At 39.0% G+C, this 27,164-nt stretch overlaps 2 protein-coding genes across 6 annotated transcripts in view; both read left to right on the top strand.

Moving 5' to 3' along the window:
• Positions 1-10: 10 nt before the first annotated feature.
• acox1 (acyl-CoA oxidase 1, palmitoyl) lies at positions 11-15,934 on the top strand. Of its 4 annotated transcripts, XR_014874698.1 has the most exons (15): positions 11-234; positions 1,341-1,500; positions 6,855-7,015; positions 8,092-8,199; positions 8,301-8,420; positions 8,536-8,651; positions 9,042-9,211; positions 9,588-9,750; positions 10,271-10,461; positions 10,747-10,926; positions 12,905-13,010; positions 13,343-13,486; positions 13,636-13,842; positions 14,042-14,444; positions 14,543-15,934. XR_014874698.1 is itself a non-coding variant. In XM_085163826.1 (14 exons), the coding sequence occupies exons 1-14, from the start codon at positions 126-128 to the stop codon at positions 14,090-14,092; spliced, it is 1,986 nt and encodes a 661-aa protein (XP_085019952.1). In that variant the 5' UTR covers positions 11-125; the 3' UTR covers positions 14,093-15,934. The 4 variants fall into 4 exon arrangements, 3 of the variants coding, with proteins under 3 accessions (XP_085019952.1, XP_085019951.1, XP_085019953.1); XM_085163826.1 differs by lacking the exon at positions 6,855-7,015 and adding an exon at positions 4,615-4,775 and having other exon boundaries at positions 14,042-15,934; XM_085163825.1 differs by having other exon boundaries at positions 14,042-15,934.
• Positions 15,935-18,391: 2,457 nt separating this feature from the next.
• LOC146516652 (inactive rhomboid protein 2-like) overlaps positions 18,392-27,164 on the top strand; it is a 32,191-nt gene continuing 23,418 nt past the window's right edge. Inside the window, exon 1 of one of the 2 annotated variants that reach the window (XM_085163823.1) lies at positions 18,392-18,553. The gene's annotated coding sequence lies outside the window, so the exon portion shown is untranslated. The other variant, XM_085163824.1, reaches the window with a different exon arrangement.

Genomic DNA, 27,164 nt, shown 5'->3' on the forward strand with positions numbered 1-27,164 from the left:
GCCTCTCTGCGCCTGCGTGGATAAGAGGCCGATTCAGGAGAAGCCGTCAGTTTGCAGGAGTTTTAGGATCTGGGTCGCTTCATAGTTTTAAGTAGTAAGTATTGTTTCCAGTCTGAGACGGAACCATGAATCCTGATATCGTTAAGGAAAGAAAAAATGCCACGTTTGACGTCGAAAAACTGACCTTTATTTTGGACGGTGGCCCAGAAAAGACCAGAAGAAGGCGAGAAATTGGTGAGATTGTAAATGTCTTCCTTGGTCAAAACATGTTATTTTAACGCGTTTGGTGCTGCTGACTGTTTTAATTTAATACGATCATGGGACCTGTACTTGCATTTAAGTAAAAAACACTCACGTGAAGGTAAGAGAAGTTTAATGTTAGCACAACCGTGTTTCCATCGGCTGTTAGCTAAGGTGTTAGCAGCTCTCATAACCTGCAGGTGACTTTCAGTGTCCGGGGTACAACACACTTTTATATGCTTTAGATATCAGTCTCAGAATGATTAGTTTAAAGTGGCATTTCTGAAGTTGACTGTGCCACAATGATTTTTATGCGATCCGAATCTAAATTCGGCTTTAGTGTAATTTATATTTACGATTGCGTTTCACTGTACTGAAGTAATGCACTTTAACCCTCTTCTTTTTTTTTTTATTGTGGACAGCCGGTAGATGAACCCAAAATGCTGACACGCCCCGTGTAATGTTAGTTCAGCACGTACAACTTGAGGAGCATACTGATTACTATAGAGGTATATTTATGTACAGTGAAATCTTTCATCCGGTACTCCAATGTTCAAATTCAAGCTGAAATTTGGCATTGTGGAAATCAATAAACGGGCATTTGCAGGTTTTTTTTTTTTTAGTAAAGGTTAATGTGTCTCTCATATAAACTGATAAACTGCTAATGCCAAGCTAACGGAAGCTGTTTCTTGTGTCATCAGGGATCACAGGACAGGGGGGAACAATTAATTTTCCCAAGGGGCCACATGGGACTGGAGGATCACACCAATAACTTCATAAAGAGAGAGAATTAGTTATTGATATTAAGCAGAACTGAACTCAGCCTATGTGTAGAGTTACCTTTGCAGCAATCCCAGCTTCCCATGTGACCTCTTTTTCCCTAGAAAAAAAATCCACTAAAACCCATTCTGCTAAGCGAATGACTTCTTTACAGTTTGTTATAGGATGCTGAGTGGTTGTGTCCTACTCAATTCTGGTGAAACAGGCTTACTATGCGTTTTGCCTTGAGGTATTTGTTGGATTCATCCTTTTCAGCCTGCCATACCTGTTCAATTAGTAGCTGCCTCACTAATGCATGAATGTTTGAATTTCCACTGTAGAGTCACTCGTTTTCAGCGACCCAGACTTTAAGGAAGAAGACCCAAACTTCTTGTCCCGCAGTGAGCGCTATGACCAAGCCGTTAGAAAAAGTGCCCAAATGATCCTGAAGCTCAGAGAGTATGGTATTGCTGACCCAGAGGAGATCTACCAGTATAAGAGGTATGTGGTAGAAGAATCAGCTCATAAAGCCAACTGTTAAAGTAGATGGGTTTGTTATTAAAGAACAGCCTGCAAATGTTTAAATCCACTGGTTTGTGTGTAGATGCTGTTCATCTGTAGAAGTATAAGGGGGGAGGGGGGGGGGGGCTTATCACACTCAGTGCATTTCAGCGTATACTCATAAAAAGGCTTAACGAAATGTTCTTATGAAGCAAATGATGTGAGGCTCAAAGGTAAAGTATCGTGTATGTGGTGTACTTTAATGTTACTACACCCCGACTGTACTTTGACAGTAATCAAATTATCCACCCACCTTCTCTGTCAGCTTGTGTGCGATATGCAAAGCAACGAAAACCAATGTTTGTTTCCCAAACAGTGTCACAGATGTTACATGAACGGGCCTAATATAGTTTTCTTAATTAACCTCCTAAGACCTGAACTCTTCCACGGCATGCATTTTTGATTTCTCTTTGATATTTGGGCTGATTGGGACCTGATGAATGTAAAAACAAAGAATTACTAAAAAAAATATTTTTACCTAATTTTTGTTTCTGAGAAAATTGAGAGCCACTTATGAGGATATCTGTTTAAAATTTTGATAGAACAGTAGCAGTATAATGTCCTCGTAAGTGGATATCAGGCCCTTGTTGAGCAAAATTGAGCATTTTGGTCTAAATAACCCAAAATGTGATGTCCACATATGTGGACGCCAGGTCCTTAAGAGCCCCCCCCCCCCCCCCCCCCCCCCCCCCAATTGAACCCAGTCTGGTAGATTTTTTTTTTTTAAACCACTCTTGGCAACTAAGTCAACAACAAAAGCAGCTGGGGCAAAGTTCGCATAAGATTAAAATTGTGTTAGAGGGCAACAATCTGCCTTGTATCGTGTGCTTTCTTCATGAGCTGTGTGCATTTATTTAAACTCAGTTCTTCAAAGCTCTACCATGCAGTGCAGCTTTACTTCCACTGTAAACTGCACATATTCATACAAATCCTTTGATTTGTCAAGACACATGACCAGATTTATTAACAGTCAGAAATCCCCAAATGATCTGTAGCTCGTCACTGAGTTCTCACCCTGCATGTTTAGAGCTGAGCCCCACATTCTTCTGGTCCTCATATTACTGAAGACCATTGTCATATTTTGATGAGGAACAGTGAGCAGATGGGTTTGGAGTGTTTCAGGTTGACTGTCATATTTCTGCACAGAGATTGATCCACAATGAAAACTGCAAAGAGCACAAGAGCAACTTTGTGCCTTTTTCTCAGAGGTGCATACACACAGAGCTCTGCAACATGACACATTACCTGTTTATTTTAATTTTTAAATGTTTTAAAATTTCCCCACTACCACATAATGCATGCTGTACTGAAATGTCTGCCAAAATACAGCTTTTAATGGGGCTTTGGCTTGCAACATTACATAACATACAGGGAAAAATGTTTCCATTTACACACTTATTAAAAATGCAGATGGGTCAGGATCTGACTGTAAGCAAAGTTGTTCTGCACACAGTCCCCAGCAATTTCTAAGAGGGTTTGCCCCATTCTTTTGTAGAGAAGCGCATGTTTAAAATCTGCATTTCCATGTACACACTGTTTTGGTTATTTACTGGGTTCATTGGGTATTATTATTTTTGACTGGCTAATTAGCACCATTTGTACATTAAAGTCCATGCATCTTTGTTTTAAAATGAGTACTGTTAGAGCTCTTCACTTGCATTTTGCATGTTTTGTTTGTTTTTGTTTTTGGGGTTTTTTGGGGGGGTTTTTTTGCTCCACTTGGTAAAATCTGGCCAAACTGATCACGGTCATTCTTGGATTTACTTTAAACTTATTGACTTGACTATTTAAGACCCTTAGACACAACTTCATGATGCTGTGCTAAAATGCCTCAAATTTGCAACTTTTGAGAGTTTAATCTAAGTTATATTTTGGGGTTGTTTTGTTTTAGCAAAACTGGGAACTGTTGAACAGAGTATCTCTCACTTCTTGTATGTTTGGCAGATCCAAACTTAATATCACTATATAGGAAATAAACTTGATGTCATAAAATAATGCAGTCATCTAACATTTGAGTTGATGGTAAATCTGACCTTGTATTCACCCAGTATGGTCAAAGGCAACATCCCAGAGGCTATGGGAATACATTTTGGGGTGTTCCTTCCAACCATGCACAGCCAGTGTGACTCTCAGCAAAAAAAAAGAAATGGTTGCCTCTGACAGAGTCCTACCAGGTGGTGGGCACATATGCCCAAACTGAAATGGGTCACGGTCAGTCTTGGATTTAGCTTTTGACACAAATTAACTTAATTTTTGTGGAGTTCCTTAGACGAAACTTAATGATTCTGTGTTGAAACGCTTCAAATTAAAAACATTTTTTTCCCCAAAAAAAGTTTAATAAATGATCTCTAAGGCCAGGCAAAATGCCATTTTAAGCAGGATGGGAAAAGTGTTTAACACTAAGAATACCTCTGATTTCTTGTATGCGTTTGACAGATCCAAACTTGATGTATGTAGAAAACTTCCAATTGGATGTAATCAAATTATCAGTGTCTAATATGTGAGTTAACATTGTCTGAACCACACTTGTGTACACTTCCCTTTACCCAGTATGGTCAAAGGCAACAATCAGGAGCCTTTGGGACTACACTTTGGCATGTTCATCCCATTCCTGTACAGCCAATGTGACCATCACCAAAAACAGAAATGGTTGCCTTTGGCAGAGTCCTACCAGGTGGTGGGCACGTATGCCCAAACTGAGATGGGTCACGGTCAGTCTTGGATTTAGCTTTTGACACAAATTAACTTAATTTTTGTGGAGTTCCTTAGACGAAACTTAATGATTCTGTGTTGAAACGCTTAAAATTTACAATTGGTTTTTTTTTTCCACAAAAAAGTTTAATAAATGATCTCTAAGGCCAGGCAAAATGCCATTTTAAGCAGGATGGGAAAAGTGTTTAACACTAAGAATACCTCTGATTTCTTGTATGCGTTTGACAGATCCAAACTTGATGTATGTAGAAAACTTCCAATTGGATGTAATCAAATTATCAGTGTCTAATATGTGAGTTAACATTGTCTGAACCACACTTGTGTACACTTCCCTTTACCCAGTATGGTCAAAGGCAACAATCAGGAGCCTTTGGGACTACACTTTGTCATGTTCATCCCATTCCTGTACAGCCAATGTGACCATCACCAAAAAAAGAAATGGTTGCCTTTGGCAGAGTCCTACCAGGTGGTGGGCACGTATGCCCAAACTGAGATGGGTCACGGTCAGTCCTGGACTTAGCTTTGAACTTATTGAATGTTGATTAAGGCCCTTGGACAAAACTTTATCATCCTCTGCTGATAAATGATCAGCAGTCACATTTGAGTAAAAGAATAAAACTTTTAAAACCATAACTCTAATTTCTTGTATGTGTTTGACAGAAGTAAAATATTGACAAAATCCAAAGTAGTTGCATGTGTCTTTATGATTGTGTTTGCAGTTGCATGCTTTTCTAAAAGACACGCTACATGTAGATCTATCAATGCTATTAGCATAGCTTCAGTAGAAGTTCCCATTTAGACCCTAAATATTAAACTAGTTTTATGTCATTGACACATTTTCCCATAAGCAATTTCTAAGTCTACTTCCTTTCCACTGACTCTTTCATTCCGCTTTCTATGTTGATAATGCCCCAATTATGAAGCTTGTGTATATTTTGATTGCTCCCTTGATTTGCGCTCTTTTCTATGCATGATTTAACAATTAAGACTGAATAACTGATCAGAGATGGCCTGTCTTTGTTTGGCCTGTGGATTTGAAATGATGGGAACTAGAAACATGAAACTAGTTCAGTTGTCTTTTTCATGAAGTCTTGAAAGAGTAAGAGAAGCAGCATTATGAGCTGCAGAAGTTTGTGGCTCATCCACATGTAATCTGTGGATGAGCCACAGATTACTGAGAAATTGGCAAATTTCTCAGTAATCTGAGAAATTGGCAAATCTCTGTGAGAGAGAATGTGGGCCAAGCAGCTATTGTTTAGTGGCTTTCTGTTAAAAAGCCGGGTGGATGTCATTTTGAATTTGTAAATCTGTCACAAAGCTGCACTTAATATTTAACCCTGTATTTACTCACCATTTCAGTTTGGTTTGAGCCTACACTGGGTCAGTTAGAGAGAACACTTAGTTGTGGTCAACGGCACCTTAACACTCTTGTGAGGCTATCCCTAGTATCAGACTGCTGAAATTTGCGATTTAGAGCCCATATTCACTGAAAACGATGCAAATAAATATTAAAAACTCTGCACTGTGTGTTGGCAACAGTTGCTCATTTTGAATTTGCTGCCTGCTACAATTTTATTAGTTAAAGTTGGGGGTGGCACATTTTTGCTCCTTTGTTTAGGAACTAACTGCTTTTGTGTTTTGTTTTTGTTTTTTTTGCTTTTTATTTTTTTCATGACACACTGAATCCTTTCAATGACTGGACTGTTTAATGTTTCTTCTCCTCCTGTAAATGATCTCAGGACCAAAGAAAGCACTATCCTTTTTTTGTTTTGTTTTTGTAACTACAAAGTCATGTTAATAATTAAATGTTCCACTTAAAAATAAATTGCCTAATTTGACTTTTCCAGCCCAACTTTATTTCCCAACATGTGGCTAGTATCATATTCAAAATGAGCATATAAATAACACTACCAGTTATCTCTTTAGACTTATCAAATCACTTTTATTGTCACATCACATGTGCAGGTACACTGGTACAGTACATGTGAGTGAAATTCTTGTGTGCGAGCTTCACAAGCAACAGAGTTGTGCAAAAATACAATAACGTAAAACAAGCAAAACTTAATTAATATACATTCTGTCAGACTTGTAACAAGCAGGTCCAGTTTACATCTATGTATCCGTTCCACTCCCCTAAACATTTTTGGTGGCTTTGAGTTGTTGCCACCTGAGCAACCCAAACTTGGTCATCCCTGTCAGTGGTATGGCTAAATGTGTAGAGCCAGCTACTAAAGACAAACTTTTGGAAAATGGCATTTATGAAGTTTGAAGTTGGATTCTCACCACATGATCAAATCAGCAATTCCAATATGCATGTCATGCTGACAAATTGTTTTAATTTGTCTTTGTCACCTCTTTCTCTGCTGCTTGTGCACATGTCTTTTATTCTTGCATCACTATTTCAATTCCTGTAAATAATTCTTCCTGCGGATACACAACTGCATCATTATCTTCTCATTCATCTCTGCTAACGTTGTCTTAAACTCTTCATAATCACTTCCACCATCTGCGTCCCTTCTCCTCGCCCTTTCTACATCACAACCTGCTTTTTCCCCCATTTCCCACTGCTTTGCGTGGCCAAGATGTGTGCACCCTGACAGGCCAGAGCCCCTGGATCTTCATCTCGGGATGTTCCTGCCCACACTACTCAACCAGGCCACCCCAGAGCAAATGGACCGTTTCTTCATGCCCGCCTGGACCCTAAAGATCATCGGCACCTACGCTCAGACTGAGATGGGCCACGGTAAAATGAAGTTCAAAACAGTAGGCCAGTTAGGAACACTATGCCATTTTTAATTTTATTGTCAATATTCCCACAAACTATTGAGTCAGGTTGGTTGCGATTTAAAGTAAGAAAGAATTTGGTGCTGTTTATTATCTATTTATTTGTTTATTTTACACATGGCATTCAGCACTAGTTTATTATTCAAATATGTATATTCACCAACCAAAATTTGCGCTGGTGTACAAGTGGTTTATTTAAAGACACTTCAAGGAATTTAGGTGAATTCAGTCAACTAGAGAACTGCTGCAAACAAAGTAAGAGTTAAACCACTGTGCTACTTTAAGATTAGATGATAGATGGTAAATGCACCCAGTATATCTCTGACAGTGGAAGTGTTTTCTTCTTTGTTAAAGAGAAACGAAATCTTGAAACCAATGATTCATTTACATAACATCTGTGTCCACGGGGCCACTGGACAAATGTAAAGTTTTCCTTTCAGAACTTAAAAAAAATGTAACCACAGAGAAACATTGAGTAGTTTCTCACTGGCTGTTCTACTCCCTGACCACCCCTCCTATTCCACAGTAGCTCTTCTTATCTGGTTTTTGTTTTGTTTTCTTGTCTTCACTAACAATCTTTACTATACTTTAACAGCATGGGGTGTTATGTCTTTAACTAAAAACCAGTAAAATCCAGTTTAAACATCATGCAACTGAATCATCTTAAAACTGATTGAAAATTAAGATCTGTCAAACACCTACAAGCTTCTCTCGGAGAGAAGTGGATTCAGCTATTTTATTTAAGTAAATTTATACTGGATACTCCATTTTAAGTCTCAAGGGCCAAATGTGCTGTCTATTTATTATAAGTTTAAACTTAGATTTTTTTTTCCATCTCTGATTGATGCTAAAGGTATTTTCTCTTAAATGTAATTTTTAGTCTAGACATGTTTGTTAACAGTAGTAGTAGTTTTGCATAAAAATCATCAGATCGACTGCTAATGTCTAACCAGCACTGTGATGCACTACTTTTGCTTTTTAACTGTGTTCTCTGCATGTGTGTCTGGTGGCCTTTGACATATTGAATCACTCCAGGCACACACCTTAGAGGGCTAGAGACCACAGCCACATATGATCCAGCCACTCAAGAGTTTGTCTTGAACAGTCCCACTGTGAGCTCCATCAAGTGGTGGCCCGGAGGACGTAAGTGTTTTGACTCCGTTAGGTCTGGGGTTTCATCATGAATAGCGTTTGTGGGGTTTTCTTGTTTTGCTTTTGTTAACCATTTCACTCTCTCTTTCTAGTTGGGAAGACCTCCAACCATGCCATAGTGTTAGCACAGCTTTACACTCTTGGAAACTGCCATGGTCTGCATGCTTTCATCGTACCCATCAGAGATATGAACACACATTTACCCCTGCCAGGTAACCACAGCCTGTGATGACTTTCTGAATGTGATATTTGTAAAGTAAGTCCTCATCATCCTTTCTGTCCATCTCACTTTTTCTCTTACTGGCTTTGTTTATCTTTCTCTCTCAGGTATTGTTGTTGGCGACATTGGCCCCAAGTTTGGCTTCAATGAGGTTGACAACGGCTTCCTGAAATTGGAGAACGTACGAATTCCACGGGAGAACATGCTGATGAAATACGCCAAGGTGAAATGAAAGTTTGTCTTTTTAACAGCAGTGATTCACCATGAGTGGATTAATTTACCTCAGCTCTTTGTTTGTGATGTTTGGGAAGGGAATTGCTGATCTTGAAATTAGGCACAGTCATTGGTCCCGTTTCAACCATTGCTTGTCCTTTTGCTCCTTGCAGATTCTTTTATAATCAAGCACCAATCTGTGCTAACAGTGGTGGTTTAACTAATGAGTGTCAGAAATTGTGTCCTCATTGGGATTACATTTGCAAATGCCTTGCAAGAATTACTTAAAAAATACTTATTCAGTTTGGTAATATACATTGACACTTGGTGTTGTTGGTGGTTATATGGATACAGAATAAATACATTTCAAGTAGGGCTTCAATATGACTCTGTCCACCAGGTGGCGCCAGATGGAGCCTATGTGCAACCACCAAGTACTAAGCTGACCTACGGCACCATGGTGTTCATCCGCTCCATGATTGTCGCCGACTCAGCTCGAGCCCTTGCAAAGTCCTCCACCATTGCCATCCGCTACAGTGCCGTTCGTCACCAGTCTGAAATACGGCCAGGGTCAGTGGACAGTTGATTGCTGTCAATGCAAACATTTGCACAAACATCTCATGACTCAAAAGTAGTGAGTAAAAACAAATTTGTAGTTTAGCTGAAATAAACCAAGTGAACAGGCTGAAAGTTACACTAGTACTTTAAAGTACTTCACTCTACTAGTGGTTCCTAGTTTGCCCGAATATCAGCATAAAGGAAAAATGAATCACAGCGGTATGTGATGTGAAGTATACTGCACTGCAAACAGCTAGGATTGACACATCTGCAACTTTTGCATAGGTGACTATAAAAAGACCTGAGAGTATTAAACTCGGTGGTCTCGCTCGTCTGTGTCACTGTTTCAATCATGAAAAAAAATAAGTTTTGTGTTTCTATTGCACAGAGAGCCAGAGCCTCAGATCCTCGACTATCAGACACAGCAGTACAAGCTGTTCCCTCTGCTGGCCACAGCCTATGCCTTCACTTTTGTTGGCCAGTACATGGGGCAGACCTACCACCGCATTACTGAAGACATCAACCAGGGAGACTTCAGCGAGATGCCTGAGGTACTGACCAGCCACCCTGATGTGGGGCATCAAAGCTTAATTGGACTAGTGCACCCTCTCTGTTGATCCCACTTCTGTGGTCAGGGTCTAAATTAAGTTGGGGGCTGGGTGGGGTGTACTAGAATGAGAATTAAGTGAGGAATTGTGGTGATGATCAATGGACAGATTAATCACATAACATTTAAAAACACTTTCTTTTTTTTAAATTGATTTTTACACTTTACATTTTGAAAAACAAATCTGTTTGGAATTTTGAGCAAAATGTTAGAAAAGCAATTACCAGACATTTCTGAAGCATATGCGTCGCATATGGTTTTGTATGATGGCACACGGTTGCTGGTATTTGGTGGAACGGTGGCCTGTCCCTTTTCTTTGGACAGACTGCTTTTTTCTTCTTCTTCTTCCACTTACTTTCAATCCAGCCTGTCACAGAACCATATATTTGTTCCCATTTTTTAAGTTTAATTCATTTATAGCTATGAATTAATCTGTTTCACTTGCTTTGCCCTCTAATTCACAGCTCCATGCCTTGTCTGCGGGTTTGAAGGCCTTCACCTCATGGGAAGCGACCTCAGCCATCGAGGTGTGCCGCATGTCATGTGGTGGCCACGGTTACTCTCGAAGCAGTGCCTTGCCGGACATTTATGTTGAGTTTACCCCTACCTGCACCTACGAGGGAGAGAATACAGTCATGATGCTGCAGACTGCCAGGTAACACAAAGTGACATTTAACACCACAAATTAGAGAACTACTGAAGCTGAATTGTGTCCTCGGTGTCAGTATTGGTGGTGTAACATAAAAGCTCCCTTCATAAACTCGCCTTCACACCGATGACTAAAACACACAGTTAGTTGAAAAATGAAGATATGTTAACTTTTATTTCTAATAGGTACATATAAATATGTAAATATTTCTGTAAAGCTTTCAATTAATAGAAACACAGCTGCTAGCTATCTCGCGCGACTAACTGTTAAACTGAACACTCGTGTCTGCAGATACCTGGTGAAGAGCTACAAACAGGCTAAGGCAGGCCAGCAGCTGAGCGGCATTGTGTCATACCTGAATGAAGCAGATGTGCGGAGGGTGCAGCCACAACCCGTCGCTGCCAGGCCAACAGTGGTTGACATCAATGACCTGACTAGCCTGACGGAGGTCTACAAACTCCGAGCAGCCATGTAAGAGAGCAGTGGGAAAGATGATGACCTTGTTACATGAAATATCACCCGTTTCCTTTTATTTGCCATTAATATTTATATATCTAGTAGAATTGTACAGGTTTTCTGGGTTTGTACATTAGAAAAGGTGGTGGAACTTGAACATTGGATTGCACACTGGGGAAATTCACTTGCTACAGCAGCAAAAGGAAGAAGTCAGGAAGAAAAAGTCAATTGGAGATATTAGAAAAATGAAAAACCGTAAAAGTTGTGTACAAAAAATTTTAAACTGTGTACAGAGAAGAAATCTGTGTATTTTACTGTGTATAGTAACATTTCTACACAGTAAAGTGCAGTGGGGGTGGTAAAATATGCCCTCTCCATGCTGCCACTTCACAACTGAGAACCATGATCATGATGGTCTCTGACAAAGTTGCTTTTTGATTCCCATTTATATTTAGGAATGTGTTTCCACTGAGTGTTGTTTTTAAAAAGAAAATACGGTGTATAACATTTAAGGAAGGACAAGTTTTGCAGTTGTCACTACTGATCTCTTTAATAGTTCAGTTTGCTAGTGCAAGTCTGACTTAAACCTGCAGTTGTTGGTCATTTCCTGCATGTGACATGATATGCAGAGCTGATCACATGACTGCAGCTGTCATTATCTAAACCCATTTGGCAGGGAGTGTCAACTGTGGTGGAAGTTTCTTTTTTTTTTTTTTCTTTTTTTTTTAATGTAGTCCAACTTTAAACATCAGAGGGTTAAAAGGCAAATATACATTTCTAATTGGGTGGGGGTTTTTTTGTTTGTTTTTTTTGAATAGTATTAGGAAAATGATGCTTAAAGTATTGGGACTAAACGGATGAAAAGAAAGTAGTAAAAGGCTAGTTTTTCATAAGAGGAGTTTGACATATCTGAAAAAACTAAATGAGTGTTATGGTGTCAAACACTGACTCTGTGTTGGCAGGTAGGTAAGGCTTGGGAGGGGTGAGGCTTTAGTCAAGAACCAGACTAAAAAGCTTGTTTGGCGTTTCTTAAAAATGGACTTGCACAGTCTGACATTTGCTCAGTCGTATATTTCTGCCTGCTCTAACTAAGGCGATTGCAAGAGGGAGGATTAAAGAGTCTCTAAATTGAAGATTAAATAAATCCATCAGGGAGGCAGGTTTAACTTGGACTCAGCAGTGTTTGTCAGGGAGCATAGGCAACTTCTCTCATCTCTCCTTTTTATCTTAATCCACGTGTTTCTGATTATTTGAGGCACCTGGAAGTTTTTCTTGTTTCATCCAAAGGGCGCACATACTGTATTGTTTCAGACTCAAACTAATTCAGTTAATTTGTTTGTTTAAGGTTGGTGGCTGCTCTGCCTCCCCAAGTTGTAAAATGCTCTCTTTGTACCCCTGCATTTGTTTTGTTTACCACCAAAGAAGAAACCGCTCTTACAGTATCTGTCACAACATCAGCAATGCCACAAAAACATTTGGGTTTTTTTTTTTTATTGTTATTTCAAAGCATAAAACCTCATTTTTAGCTTACTTGCCTTAATCCAGGACCTCATAATCCCTGTCTAAGCCCAATTTTAGATGTATTCATTGAAGCTTGAATGTTGTAGACTATCTTCCTCAAAGTCTTTAGTGTAAACCTGCTATTTATCTATCAAGTCTATTATGCAAACACTAGTTACTGTCATAGGAGGGGCTCATCTTTTTTTGTTTTCCATCACAAAAGCTTAAAAGTCAACTTTAGTGTGACATGAAACACTCTTTGATCTGTAATTGTGAACGAAAAGGGAAGACTGATCGTACTCACATTTAGTTGTATTCAGTATGCAACTCTGTAGGTGAGCGCTAATCTTTAATGTTGATCCACTGAAGAGCATTCGGTACATAGACATTTTAGTCTAGACATACGGGGATGTAAAACTGCAGCTTACCTACAACCACAAGGAGGTAATTCTGGCTTTGTTGCTTAATGCACGCTATGTTTCTGTGTTTATAGTCTAGTGGAGCTGGCAGCGAAGAGCATCCAGCAGGAGCTGCAACGCAGGAAGAGTCAGGAGGATGCCTGGAACAACAGCGCCATTGACCTGGTCAGAGCCTCAAATGTAAGTTCAATTTTGCTTGATTGTCCTTTTTTATGAATAAATTATGACTAACCTTGGGGAAGGTTTTACTTGAAAAGAATATCTAAAACATCTGTCACCCTTTGAATATTGCCCTAAAGTTGGAGGTTGTTTGTTACTAGTCAGTATCTTCGGTTCTTTTGTTTATTGTAGAGTAAGAGCACCGATATATGCGAACTGCATTCTTAAGTCAAATTCAAATCATGATTTTTATTTATCTATCTACTTTTTTTTTAAAAGTCTGATTTTATTTATATAGATGGATATCTATATAGAGACACACACACTTTCTTTTTTTTCTCTCTTGTGTTCAGGCCCACTGTCACTATGTTGTAGTGAAACTCTTTACTGACAAGCTTGGGGAGGTTGCTGATACAGCAGTACACTCAGTGCTGTCAACCCTGGCTCTGCTCTACACCCTGTATGGCATCACAAAGAACTCTGGAGACTTCCTACAGGTAAGAAAAATCATCGTGTGTGGTCAGCAGATAAGCACAACAGTGCTGTTTCACTGCTCTTTCTACTGCTCAGCTTGGTCTGATCTAAGATCCAAATTTCTACAGCTGCTGGTGTTGTTTGTTTGTTTTTTCTTAAATTCTTTTTCTAGGCCGGACTGCTGAGTGTGCCTCAGGTGATGCAGATTTCTAGTCGAATCAAGGAGCTGCTGGCTCAGCTGAGGCCCAACGCTGTGGCCCTGGTGGATGCCTTTGACGTCCACGACAAGAAGCTGAATTCGGTCCTGGGACGATACGATGGGAATGTTTATGAGCACATGTTCGAGTGGGCTCGCAAATCCCCCCTCAATGCTACAGAGGTCAGTCGAGCCCACGAGGTTGTATGGTCACAGTGTTAATGATAAGCTGCTCTTTGCATTTATCAGCAGCGTGGAACTCGAGTGTGTTTTATATGAAAATGAAGATGTTGGCAAATCCAACCTCACACTAAACTTGTTTGTATGATCATTGTGTACATTAGTTGCATTATTTCAGCAACTTTTTTTTTTCTCTCTACAGGTACACGAATCTTTCCACAAGTACCTGAAGCCTCTGCGGTCCAAACTGTGAACTGATCCATGAACCTCACCTCCTGGCCGGACCCTTTGACTCTGCAGGCTCAAGCTCAACAGTACTAATCTACCCCATGATGCTTTTTACTAGCTACCAGCTGGTATATTTCAAATATTAGCCCTCTTAAGGCCATGGTAGATGGCGAACTAACCCTATAAGATAGAAGAGAGTGAGAGGAGGGAATTTAAAGTGAGTAGATGTGTTTTATGAAGGGAAATGGAAATGCAACCAAGACTGAAAATTGATAAAGTGAGCCCACCGAGAGACCTCAAGAATAGCTTTAACACTAACAATCACACATTTACAATTTTAGACTGGCCTGCCTTTTGAACAGAACATCCACTGCAAAGTATTATTTGTGGTCAGTTTTTTTTCCCTCAGTTTCTTTGCTGCATGCCTGAAATTTCCTTTTTTCTTCTTCTTCTTCTCCTTCTCTCTTCTAGCAAGAACAGAATGTCTGATGATTGTTACATAATGTGGGCAATCGGCTAATGGTAAAATCAGGGTGGCAAACTGTTGTTCTTAATTATTTGAAGAGGCTTTTGTTTGTCCATAACATTTATCAATCATGGTACTGCTTAAGGAGTAGTTTCACATCAATGATTCAACCAAGTCTAAGTCTGTAGCCCTTAATTGTACCATAACATGACAGACTTCCGTTTGTTTCAGATACAATTTTCGATTTAAAAACTTTTTCATAAAGAGAGCTTCTTCAGTCACTTATTGTAATAAAATGTTTTTTAAAATGATCATAAAAGTCACTGCTAACTGATGGCTCACTTGAAATCTGTGATTTTGTATTGGTATCAAATGTTCAGCATCTGTGCCCCGCGGATATGTGGCCGTTTTTTTTGTTTTTTTTAACAGCATCTGCTGCAGTCAGCTCTAAACCCACGTCACCAGCTGTAGTCCCCACAAGCCTTTAACTGCCTAAATCCTCCAGTTGTCTTATTTCAGTCAAAAAGGTGAATCTGTCTGCCTCTTCTCTTATTTCATATTCCGCATTTGTTCCCATACAATGACCAAGATTATGTCACATGGCAATTCCGCCATATTGGTGCTCCATAAATAGGAGCTGAGCTCACTGGACAGCTGAGAGGCAGTGTGTACATTTGAGACAGTGGAAAAATTTGGGGCTGAGAGAAGATAAAGTTCAGCACTCTAGGATTCTCAAATCTTCAGTTTCTGACAGTATCGGCTCTGTATCTGTAAATGCTCAGCATGATTATGTTAAGGTCTGGATGGATTTTTTGTTTTTTAATTTATTCTAACATATTTCAATCTAAGAAATATAAATTTGTTTACTAAAAATGTTCCTTTATCTCAGAGTGCAATTGTTTAAGTGATGCTGCAGTAAAATTACTTTTTTTTTTTCTTTTTTTTTAAATGACTTGTTGGGCAGTGAGCTTTAAATCTAAAACCTTGCTGTAGACGATGATGATGATTTTGTATAATAATTATGTGCCTGACCATTAATTCAGAATGTTCTCACATGACTCCTTCTGTTTCGATCCTGTATTTAATGGTTTGGATCTGCTGTGAGTTCTGATGACAAAGTTGTTCGTAACACTGGTCTTCTAATTTGTGCAGTCATTGTGGGTGGGGAAGGGTTTTATTTTCTTCTTCTTGACTCTAATTCAGAATATTCTCACAAGTAATTGCATTTCATTTGTTTTTTCACAAAACTATTTTGATTTGTTAAACGGTCACAATGATCATTATATAAGAGTAAGCTGTTTGAGGTTTGTTTTTCTTTTTTAAAAAATAAAATAAAAACATGTTTCAATGAGTAATAACAGTTTTTATGGTTGGCAAATAAAGACATGACCTGAAATATCACCATTGTGTGTGTGTGTGTGGGTTTGGTTTTGTTGTTTGTTGGTTTGTTTTTGGTGTGTGTGTGTGTGTGTGTGTGTGTGGGTTTTTTTTTTTTTTTTTTTTTTTTTTTTTTTTTTTAAACCCACCAAAAAAAGTCCACCAAAATCTGGAGCAATAAATTGACTGACATATATTCAGTTCAGAATTTTCTGGCTTTGACCAACAGTATCTTATTTTTACTTCCAACTGTTTGGACACTAAAATCCTGGAGTTCCTTTAAATTAATATTCGCAAGTATTTGCAGAAATATTTTGGGAGAATAAAAAGCTTAACTTTGCTTTAGAGGCAAAAAATTCTGTATGCTTCACTGATCTTTTGGTTTCTATATATTATTATTATTATATTTTTTTTTCTAGGCAGCACGGTGGCACGGTGGTTAGCACTGTTGCCGCACAGCAAGAAGGTCCTGAGTTCAATTCCAACATCAGGCCGGGGTCTTTCTGTGTGGAGTTTGCATGTTCTCCCCGTGTTTGCGTGAGTTTCCTCCGGGTACTCCGGCTTCCTCCCACCGTCCAAAGACATGCAGCTTGTGGGGATCCAAATTGTCACTAGGTGTGAATGGTTGTCTGTCCCTGTGTGTTAGCCCTGCGACAGACTGGCGACCTGTCCAGGGTGTACCCCGCCTCTCGCTCTATGACAGCTGGGATAGGCTCCAGCGACCCTGAAAAGGATAAGCGGGATGGATGGATATTATTTTTCCCTAACTGTGTTGAAAGGAATGTTTTTTCGAGCTATATATTAGGCAATGTTACATGAGTACCTGAAGTACTGCAAACCTACATGGAAAAACATTTACAATTTACATGAACAAAAATATAATATAACATGATTGCAAAATAATAAAATAAAACCGTGATCAGACACAGGTGCGCCAGCTGCAGAATTACTCCTTACTACTTTGAAATTGACAACAGCTTGAATAGTATCTGTTAATGGTTAACAAATTACATAGTAATGAGAAATATTTCAGTAGTAAACTAGTCTTTGAACTTGATTTTTGAATGGGTACAAAGTAATGTACACACATTGCTATTAAAATCACAGGATTGTAATGTAGAACAAGCAGCTTGTTCGCTAATGAATAAGCTACCAGACAGTGCAGTGAAGCATGCTGCATATTTGTGTAGGAGTTGGAGTAAATGACTTCTATGCATATGAGTGTGGTGAGGGGGCAATGGACATCTGCAGTAATAATGTAATTTTACAATTACTCTATTCTGAGTACTTTACTGAAGTACAGTTTTAATGTACTAAAAGTTTTATAAGTGTTTCTACTTTCTGCTTGTAGCCCACTGTTATGTATCCACTATTATGTATTTCTTATTTGGTATTTTGGCTACGGTTAGGGTGCTATTGCACTCCAAAAGATTTATTTCAAAGCTTCAGTTATTTATTATTTTTTACTTTATGATAAATAGATTTATGTCTATTTATATAATAAGCTATATTATAACATCCATTATTATGATGCACATGTAAGAGATGGATGTATTTTCCTGGTTCTAAAAAGTGAAGCTAATTCACAAATACATTAAACCTGTATTCTTTTAATGGCCAGCAGGGGTCGATTTATGTAAATTAACCTTGAAGTTCATTTTGTAAATAATGGTCAGTCTAAGAGTTAGGACGATTATTGAGAATTCCGTTGATTTAAACCTTGCTACTCACATCAGGTTTCAAAACACTATGATATTCATGGCTGCATGTGAGCACCACTATATTTATTTCTGATCAAGTAAATGATATTTGTCACCCTCTGCCACCAAATGGTGATTGGATCACAACAAGCTCTAAATGTAAGCTAAAAGGTATGTTTGTATGGGACAAACATTAAATATGCACACACACAAAGTGTGACATTTAATGGTTTGGCAGTAATCATGTGAAGAACAAGAAAAATGTATTTGATTTGAATGACATCATCCCAACTCCCTTGTAAAGTAAATACAATAAGCATAAATGGAAGCTATTTTTTCTTTTTTGTAGGAAGGAATACCTTTTTCTATACCAGTAAATATCAAAACTCTTATTTAAGCTGTCATTTCATTAGGGACACCGACATAGATAGTTGCCTCACAACAAGAAGGTCATGAATTCAAATCCACCATCTGACTGGGGCTTTTTTCTGTGTGGAGTTAGCATGTCCTCTCCATCTCTGTGTGACTATGTTTCAAAATTTTAGAAGTTCAGAAAAGAAACTATGACACAAGCAGAACTTCATAACATCCCAGCCTCAAGAAACACATGCAAAAGAATTGGTACATTGACCAAAGTTACAAGGAGTAAAACTATTTTTTTTTTTAATTTCCATTTTAAGTAACCAGTATTATTTCGGTTAGTTTTTGTGTATGTGGAGACCTTGACAAGAACACATATACTAACACCGCCCCTGCTTCTCGGGCTCCTGTTCCTTCAGGCCCGTGTCGGGGGGTCCTAGCTCCGCCCCTGGTTTCTTCAAGGATGTTGGAAGCAGAAAGAGGGAAGTAGTGACACGCTGTTGGACACTAACCCACAGTATCGTTGCATTTCGGATATATTCTCTCTGCTAATGAATTATAATCTAGGCATTTCTTCCTGGAGGTGAGTGGAATAGCACTCTTCAGCTCTTTTATTTGTTTTTGTGACGCTGCAATCGCTAAAACTTAACTTAGGGTCGGGGGTCAACGGTCATTATTAATACGCTTTTAATATGAAAGCACCTAATAGCTCAGTATGAGGTGTACTAATGCTGTAATATTTACTGGTTTGTTGTATGCGATCCTAGATGAGTCAAAGCGTTTAAACGGGAACAAACAGCACTGCTAATAATGACATTTCCAGTGTCGGCGTTAGCTTCCAACGGTCGTTTACATCTAATGTTAGAGTAGCGGCTGAAAGCACGCCTCGGCAAGCCCTTTGTTGCTGCTCTGCCTGTTGGGACAAGTGCATATGAATGCAATTAATCCTCTTGGATTTCCTCATGTTCTCCCTCTAAAGTTAATCGTAGTCGCCGTGTGCCGAAAAATTGAATTTGCCGTAAGCCTTACACCCCTTCCATTTATTTTTCGTGGAAGGTAAGAGGTGGGTTTGACACACCGTGTTTCCCCGGAATGACAGGAACGGACGGTTTCACATGAAAGTATGACACAACTAACGTGAAACCATTTGTGTGTCACTGCTGATTTTAAAAATGTGTGTTTGCATTTGTTAGCTTTTACTAAAACAGAGGCAGGGCGGTGAGTTATTGAAATGCTGATTAGAAGTTAACTAAGTCACAACAGGTAGGAATAGTTGCGTTCAAGTGTCAGTGTACTTAAAGTTAAAACCAAAGACTGTATATAAAAGACGTCGCACACTGGGTTGGAGTCTTTTTGAAGGCTCAGCATTAAGCTATGTTAATCTTTTGAAGCCACACGTGACCATATTTGGGAGAGATAGTGGCATGTTGCGGTATCCTCTAGCTAGCGGGCTTGGTTAGCAATCTGCATCTATTAACTGTACCACAGACATGCTAATCTGTTGCCGCCAGACTAACAAAACTCTACAATTTCACGCACAGAGGAGCAGAAACTTTCTGGACAGTTTGCACAAACACTCAAAGAGGTTCAGTTTGTTGACCCAAAGCCTACCAAACAGCAGCCAGCTTCAGTTTCCTGTGTTGGGACACCTGTCATTTAAAGTGGCCACACCTTTAACTCCAGCATTCAGTTGGACATGTTTAAAAGAAAAAAAAAACACTGTAGTTTTGTGTTTAGGTGGGAAACTGTCAGTAGAGGCCAAAACAGGCTTTATACCTCGCAGTAAGCATGGTTTTTAATGTTGTACAGTTGGACATGTTAATGTGGGAGTCTTTTGGGACGCTCTTCTGGAGCCAGCCGGATGTGCCCATTAAAGGAACCACAGTTTTTAGGACTTCCTGTGTTTTGTTTGTTTCCCTCCTTATGCACTGTAGAGCAGGGTCGTATTACAGGAAGCATGTTCAAAAAACTTTTTAAGAATAGACTTGAGAACCTTTGAGAACTTTCAGAAAGGCTAATCACAGATCAATCATCTTTGAGTATGACAAACATTTTTTTTCCATCAGTGTGACCAAAAACAGCACAACAAATAAATAATCCTTAATTGGTAAATTATTCTAAAGCTTTTACAGATAAGGTTGTTTTTAAAGAGTGATTGTTACAGTCCAAAAATATTTACAGTGGAGGGAAACTGGCTGACAGCTGCAGTACTGTCCACAGAGTCACATACTTAGAAACATGGAGGCAATTTATTCTGAGCTGATCATAAATCTGCTATGTAATTGCTTTCTCTGTCCTTATAGACAACTGAAGTATTGTAAAAGCGATAAGTTAAATATTTTAAAAAACTCAGTTAAAAAACTGACTCACCAGTCAGCTGATTTGGGTGCAGCAGGAGGGGAGGAGTCAGAGAGAAACTTAGACTATGTTGACAAAAATCTGCCAGCGAGCAGGTTTAGTTTGCAGAGTCTGTTACCTTGGTTACAACTCAGAGTTTAAGTTAACTCTCTAGAACAGAAAACGCGGGTTTTCCATTAACTTATGGTTAACAAATTCAGAGTTGTTTGTTAAACCTACTTCCTGGAATTAAGTCCTGGGTTATCATAGGACACACAAAGCTCAGTGTAATCTCAAGTGGGCTAAAGCTATAATTTAATAACCTATATGGGGGGAAAAACATATCCCTCTAAATTTCTTTGAAGACATTGTAAAGAAGTACAGAAACATCAATGGGGGGGGGGGGGAAAGAGGCAGCTTTAAATAATAGATCTCAGGTTTTGACACATTCATTTACTGTTTACTGTACTACTTTGTTACTTCTTTATAGTAATCCAGGCACCAACACTACACCAGAAATATCAGTTTTACTGAAAAACATGACATAATTAATGACTGAACACAATGCAGAGCCATCCATGGTGCTGAACTGGACCCTCTGGAGGGCTACGTGTTTGACATCGCTCCTGTAGAGAGTTGTCTACTCTGTTTTTGTTACTAAAAAGAGCATTGAACCTTCTCTGATTCACTGGTTGGAGGCAGAAAGCCGTGTAGACGCAAACACATATCAAACACATGTTGATTAATGTCGAGACAAAAAGGTGTTGCAGATATACTTTAGTTATACTCAGTGGAGGTCTTCTCTTTAACCACCTCTTACTGCATATTTGTTTAATGATGGTTTGCAAGTAGTTCGAAGCAGCACGGTTACTTCAGGAGCTAATTTTAAAATTGAAATTTAGTGTAGCGTCATTGTCACCCACCCCTGATATGTGGGAGGGAGATGGGTGATATGATCAAAATGATCACTGCAATAAGTATCACATCATCACACAGTTTGACTTTAAAGTCATGTAATGAAATCATTATGTTATATTGCTCACCCCAGCCTCACTGACATCACAGGATGAAACTGAAACCTGTATTATCTCTGCATCTATGTGTACAAGATGAAATTAAAAGAGAATTATTGCAGTATATGCTCATCACATTAACTTTCTACTAACATCATGCATATGCAATCATGAAGGAAATTTAGAAAAAAGAGGAAATTCACTGGCACATAAACAGGCACAGAAGGCACGGTGTTTCCATGTAATGGCTAGCAAACAGCTGTTTCTGCGTGGTTGGAGTCATGTGATGTTTGCACCAGTTTCGCATTTGTCACCTCTTTACAAAAGAAAACTGTAGCCTAGTTTCATTCAGAAACTAGGCTACAGTTTCTGAATCTTACTTGTTTGACAGCCTCCCACAGAAAAAAGCCAAAAATGTCACATCTCACCGTTTTTATCAATCAACTACAACACAAAAGGATCTAAGCTGAAGTTTAACAAGTCAAAGGTCAGCAAATTTGTTTATTTTACCTTCAGAAGTCATGCCATTAATCTGCTTAGCTTTACTTCTCAAAAAGTACAGTTTTGTTGGACGTTATGGGATATGCGTTATCTGCGTGTTCTGCTTTTACTTGTTTGTCAAACTGATTTTAAAAGTTCTTAATTGATGACGTATTGATCCTATGTTGGGTGGCATATACTCCAGCCCTGAAAATAACATGTTTTAACACTTCAGACAAGAATCACTGTCAAACCAACTAACCTTAACCTGCTTCCATAGCGAGTAATCCAAACTACGCAGTGGCATTTTAATAACTGTCCTCGTGTTGTGGATGGTCTAATCTCAAATGTTTTCTTGGTTCAGTTTTGTCTGTTTGGTTTTAGCCAGAGACACAAAAACTCTGCCAGCTCTGCCAAATCAACTTCTTTGTGAAAAGGGAGCAATGAAAAGTAACTTCTTTTTTTAGTGTGACTGAGCAGTGTCGGAGGTTTTAACTTTTAGAAACAGTTCAGTTAGAAAATGAGATATCGTCTTTAGATGGAAACAAGCTGTTAGGTTCTACCTCCGTTGAACCTTAAGGGGTTTCTTTTCACATGAAACTGTGATTGTCAGATACATCTGCTCAGAGGTTTAAGTTTTCATTTTTTGTTACTTCCGCATTTGTCAAACCACAGTCCTCTTTTTCTCTCAACAACAAAGGCTAGAAAAGATACCATTCATTTCCATGCATTCATAGTGGTAAGTATGGAAAGCCCTCAGCTTGTCCTTTTGGGTTTTTTTTGGGTTTTCCATAATGTTATCTGTTTTCAGCTAAGAACACACCCAGAAAATGGTAAGCCCCTTTAAAAAAACAACAACAACCACCCACTTAAGTTACGGGAGTATCAAGCTACTGGCTCATATGCTGGGATTTTTTTCCCCTCCATGCCAAACCTCATTCCACAATGCATGACATTTTATCTGAAAATATGGGAACATTCTAGGAATGCTTTGAAATCCAAAGACGCGTAAATCTGCAAAAAAGCTTTTTGTTGATAATATAGAACTCTTCAAAGTGCAGAGGAGTCCATGTCCACTTTGCATATTTATTGCGGCATTGAAAAAGCTAATTTCCTTCCACATTTCATGCCAGTTTCGGAGGGGAGACAAAATGTCCTCACTCATATTCTGTCTCTGGCATTGCAGCAGCAGATTTGCGACTGCTTCATCTGTTTCGCTTTTTTAAAAAAAGGCAAGCTGGGCTAGCTGAGAGGAATTTATATGGCAAAAGCCTTACGCTAGCAGTTTTCTGAGTGTTGCGTTTCAACATTCACATGTGTCATGTGTTATTTTGTGTAAGATTAGCTATTCATGTTAAGGATTGTAAGGAACTCATGGCGTGGGCCAAAGCTGTTGCTGCAGCATTGCGAAGCTTGCTGGTATGCAAGTTTGGGCATGAAGACTCTTGGAAAAGGTGCAGCGTTTTAGATGGGTTAGGTCACAGTCAAGGTGCTTCTCAAACGTGCTTATCATCTTCTAATGGATCTGAAATGGAACGATTGATCTGTTTTAGCCACCAAAGTGCTATCATCGTCAGCCAAAGAAATATAATGGTATTAGTAAAGATTTAAGGTTTTGTTTAGAGCCAGTCATCATCAAGAGGTATTGTGGTTGGAAGCGAAGAATGAGGGGGCAGTTTTGATTGTTGCTCTCACTCTTTGGAGACGTACAGACACCACTGAAACTCGCACACTCTCCTACGCCTTCAGTAGCACTCAACTGTTGTGCCTGCTGGCATAATTACTGTCTGCTCAGTCATGATGAGTTTTAACCCTACACACCTAGCAACAGTAACAATCAGACCTCTTCTATAAAAAAGCCAAGAGAATCTCACTTCAAAGGAGTCCTCTGCTTTAACATTACATTAACAGTTTTTGTTAAAGCAGAGTACTCCTTTTCATTTTGACAGGTGCATTTATTAGACATTCAGAAGCACTGGGTGTGCACCATCCACTATGCTGAGCCACTTTAATGCCATCTGACTCTTTCGGTGCTTCTCCTTTTTTGGTTACATTTAGTAAGCTTATTTTATTTGTCTTCATTCCATTGAGTGATTTACTGAGGTCCCTTTTATTTTGTTCTACTTAATTTTCTTTCCCACATTATTTATTTTTATTTTTTATTTTTAAGGGTTTTGCACAGACTGCCCTTTTCCCTGCCTTGCTTTTTGTGGTCTCTGGACTGGATTCTGGCTTTAACAGTGGAGTTTGGGAGGTCACTCTCTTGCTACATTTATACCTTCTCCCATCCACAGACATATACGTGCTGCGGGACATAAACAAAACTCGATAATGATGAGGACAGATTGCAGCATGCACTGCAAGATTATGACTTCATTCTTTGCTAAGGATGCTGTAATCTAATATATTCCTTCTAGCATGTAGTTGTTTGTTTCTATATTAATATTCACGCTGTCATATATTATAAAACCTTTAAGGCAGCGGCCCCCAACCCGCGGGCCTCGGACCGGTACCGGTCCCTGAGTCGTTTGGTACCGGGCCGCAAAAGTCGAGGCTCAGGTGTGAAATGTATAGTTTTCAGGGTTTTTATCGGTTTTCAGCGTTATTTTGTTATCGTTAACTTGGTTTTCCTGGGTCTTTTCACGTGTGTTATGAATAAATCTTCTTTTTTTGGTACCGGTACTAGTTTTATTTTGTTGTATTTATCCGCGACACCTTAAAGGCCGGTCCGTGAAAATATTGTCGGGCATAAACCGGTCCGTGGCGCAAAAAAGGTTGGAGACCGCTGCTTTAAGGTATGCTGCTGGCTGCTTGCCAGGTTGTTGTGAGTCTTTTTCACAGTCCTTTTGTTATCGTGTCTAGTCATTCGTTTACAGCACGGTGTTTCTTTGTGTCTGGTCAAACAGAGCTGTCAAAGGCTCCATTGACAAGCCTAGATAGGATGGAAATATATTTTCATAAGCAGCATGTTCTTTTTTTATGAGTCCTTTACTTTGGATTCTTGATTGTTTGGAAGAATATTTAAAAACGGTCTATATAGACTATAACAAGTCTATATAAATATGTGGCTGTGAATTTAGGAATCCAATCCCAAATAGCGTGTTGTTTAGAGTCATGTTTGCATACATCTGCCCAGCAGTATAGATGTGCTGATTGTGTAACTGAGTGCAGTAAAGAATGTGACTGTTGCTGTTGATGTTCAGCACCTTTAACAGACAAAACTTTGTCCCATTTCTCCTTCCAGTTGCCTCAGCTTTCAGGAGTTAAAGGGCTGAAGTAATAACACCCCCTGTATTTGCCATAAAACGTTGAATGGAAACCATTAAATGTGAGAATTATATACCACTGTACCATTTCTTGACGGTCAGATTATTGTCTGGTTTAGACACCAGGCCTAAGGTAACACTTGGACAGCACATGAATGTTTTTCTAACTATCTAGCCACATATTCTAGTTAACTGATTTCATACACACTGTTCTGTCTGAGCCATCACATATGGCTCAGGTGGTCAAGCGGTCATATACCAATCAGTGGATTGATCCTTGGCTCCTCCTGTCCATGTGTTGAATTATCATTAGGCAAGATGCTGAACCCCAGGTTAAACCCAAAAGAGGTTTTGGCCATGCCCCAAAGACATTCACCAGACGTCTAAACTTTAAAATTGAGGTTTAATTTGCTAAAACCTAAAATAAATAAATAAAAAAGGCTAGAAATGACAGAAAAATGTTTATACTTCTGTTAAGTAAGGCAACAGAGACCCTGTGCCTTAACTTTATTCAGCTCAGTCATGACAACCTCCAGTTGCTGGTTTTTACCAATGAAAAACATGAAATTGTGCTCAAACAAACCAGCCTGATGCCTAATTGCAGCTACCACCAGGCAAACAGTTGTTCGTTTGTGCTGTCAATGTGTATGTAGAAATGGTGGATGATGTCTGATTGCACCATATCAGCTAATGTAATATCAGAAGATTCAGATGTAGTGTGTGTCGTTTTCTATCGGCATGTAATTGTCTTTTTTTTACCCTGTTTTCATTTAGAGCTACAGCCAGCATAAATACACAATGTTAATGTTACAGTCCAGGCTTGCAGTGTTGGTGTAGACAAGTCCCACATACAAATTGGCACTTGGCAGAGTTGTCCATGCTCTTAATGATGATGTGAGACGTAGTCTGTGTGAGGGTGTGAACTTTTTTTCTTTTTTTTTTCTTCTTTGAGTTCAACCCTCAAAGCTGTTTTCAGCTTAATAATGAAATAAATTACAGTTTGCGTTATTATTCATTCCTCACTCCTCATTGTACCGATGTCTCATAATATGATTCACACTTGTTCTAAGCCTTTTAGTTCTTGCATGTGTGAAATTATGGATTTTAGATTTGTGTCCATGCATATTTATTCTCTTCTGATGTGTGTGGCATGTTGCAGAGGTTAGGGACTGTTCATTAGCAAACTGTAAGAGCTCACATTTCAGTGAACCGTTTTGCACCAGTGCACTCCTGTTTATTTGCAAGTATTCTGAAGACAAATGCGTTTAAGTAGAACAGCAGAACTGCTTTTTGCATGCGTGCCTGTCAAGCTTTACGTGCATGTGTAAGGCTTGATGTTAAAGAAGAAGTTATGAGGCAGTAATGTGGGTTAGTTCCTCATTTAGCCTCCAAGTCAGTGCTGGGAACAGCAGCTGTTTCTTCTGCATGCTAATTTGACAATATAAGTGCAAATCATAAAATGACTCAATGTAAAGCATATAAGGCAGATTTGGGGGAGGGTTTGTAATTTAAAAAAAGTGTCTTTATATAATAGAAGTAACAGAGAAGTACATTCACAAGTCTTTATAACAAAAAGTAAAGCATAATTGTGCATCTTAGGTTTTTTTTAAAGAGTTAAAAGTTAGCTAAAAGTTAAATACTTTTCTGAGAATAATCACTCCTCCACTATCGTGCTTAGAGTTTTTCCTGCCTTAAATTGGAACTTGGCGTGTAAGCACCATTAGTCCACATATAGTGAAGGCAGAGATGGGGAAAAAGACTAGTAGTATAGTTAGTACTTCGAGCCTTCTTTAGTTCAGGCTACATTCATACGGTGCTTTATTCCTTATTCTGGGGGCAACCAAGAACACTTGGAGGAATTGGCGATTGAAAGCTGTCTTCTGATTATTGCCATGCTCTTATGCTTGGTTACCTTACTTAACAAAAGTCAGCTACTGCGGCTGAGTAATCAGTCCTGTTATATTCAAGTAAAGTCAGGTTTAATTGCTGGTGCATTGTCTGTATTGAATTATCTCTACACACAAGTCCACATGGTTGCAAAAAAATAAAATAAAAAATCAGACACATAGAGGTCAGGATGAAGCTTTACGATCTTTGT

Source organism: Neolamprologus multifasciatus, chromosome 6 (genome assembly GCF_963576455.1).
Source record: "Neolamprologus multifasciatus chromosome 6, fNeoMul1.2, whole genome shotgun sequence".
Lineage (NCBI taxonomy): Eukaryota > Metazoa > Chordata > Actinopteri > Cichliformes > Cichlidae > Neolamprologus > Neolamprologus multifasciatus.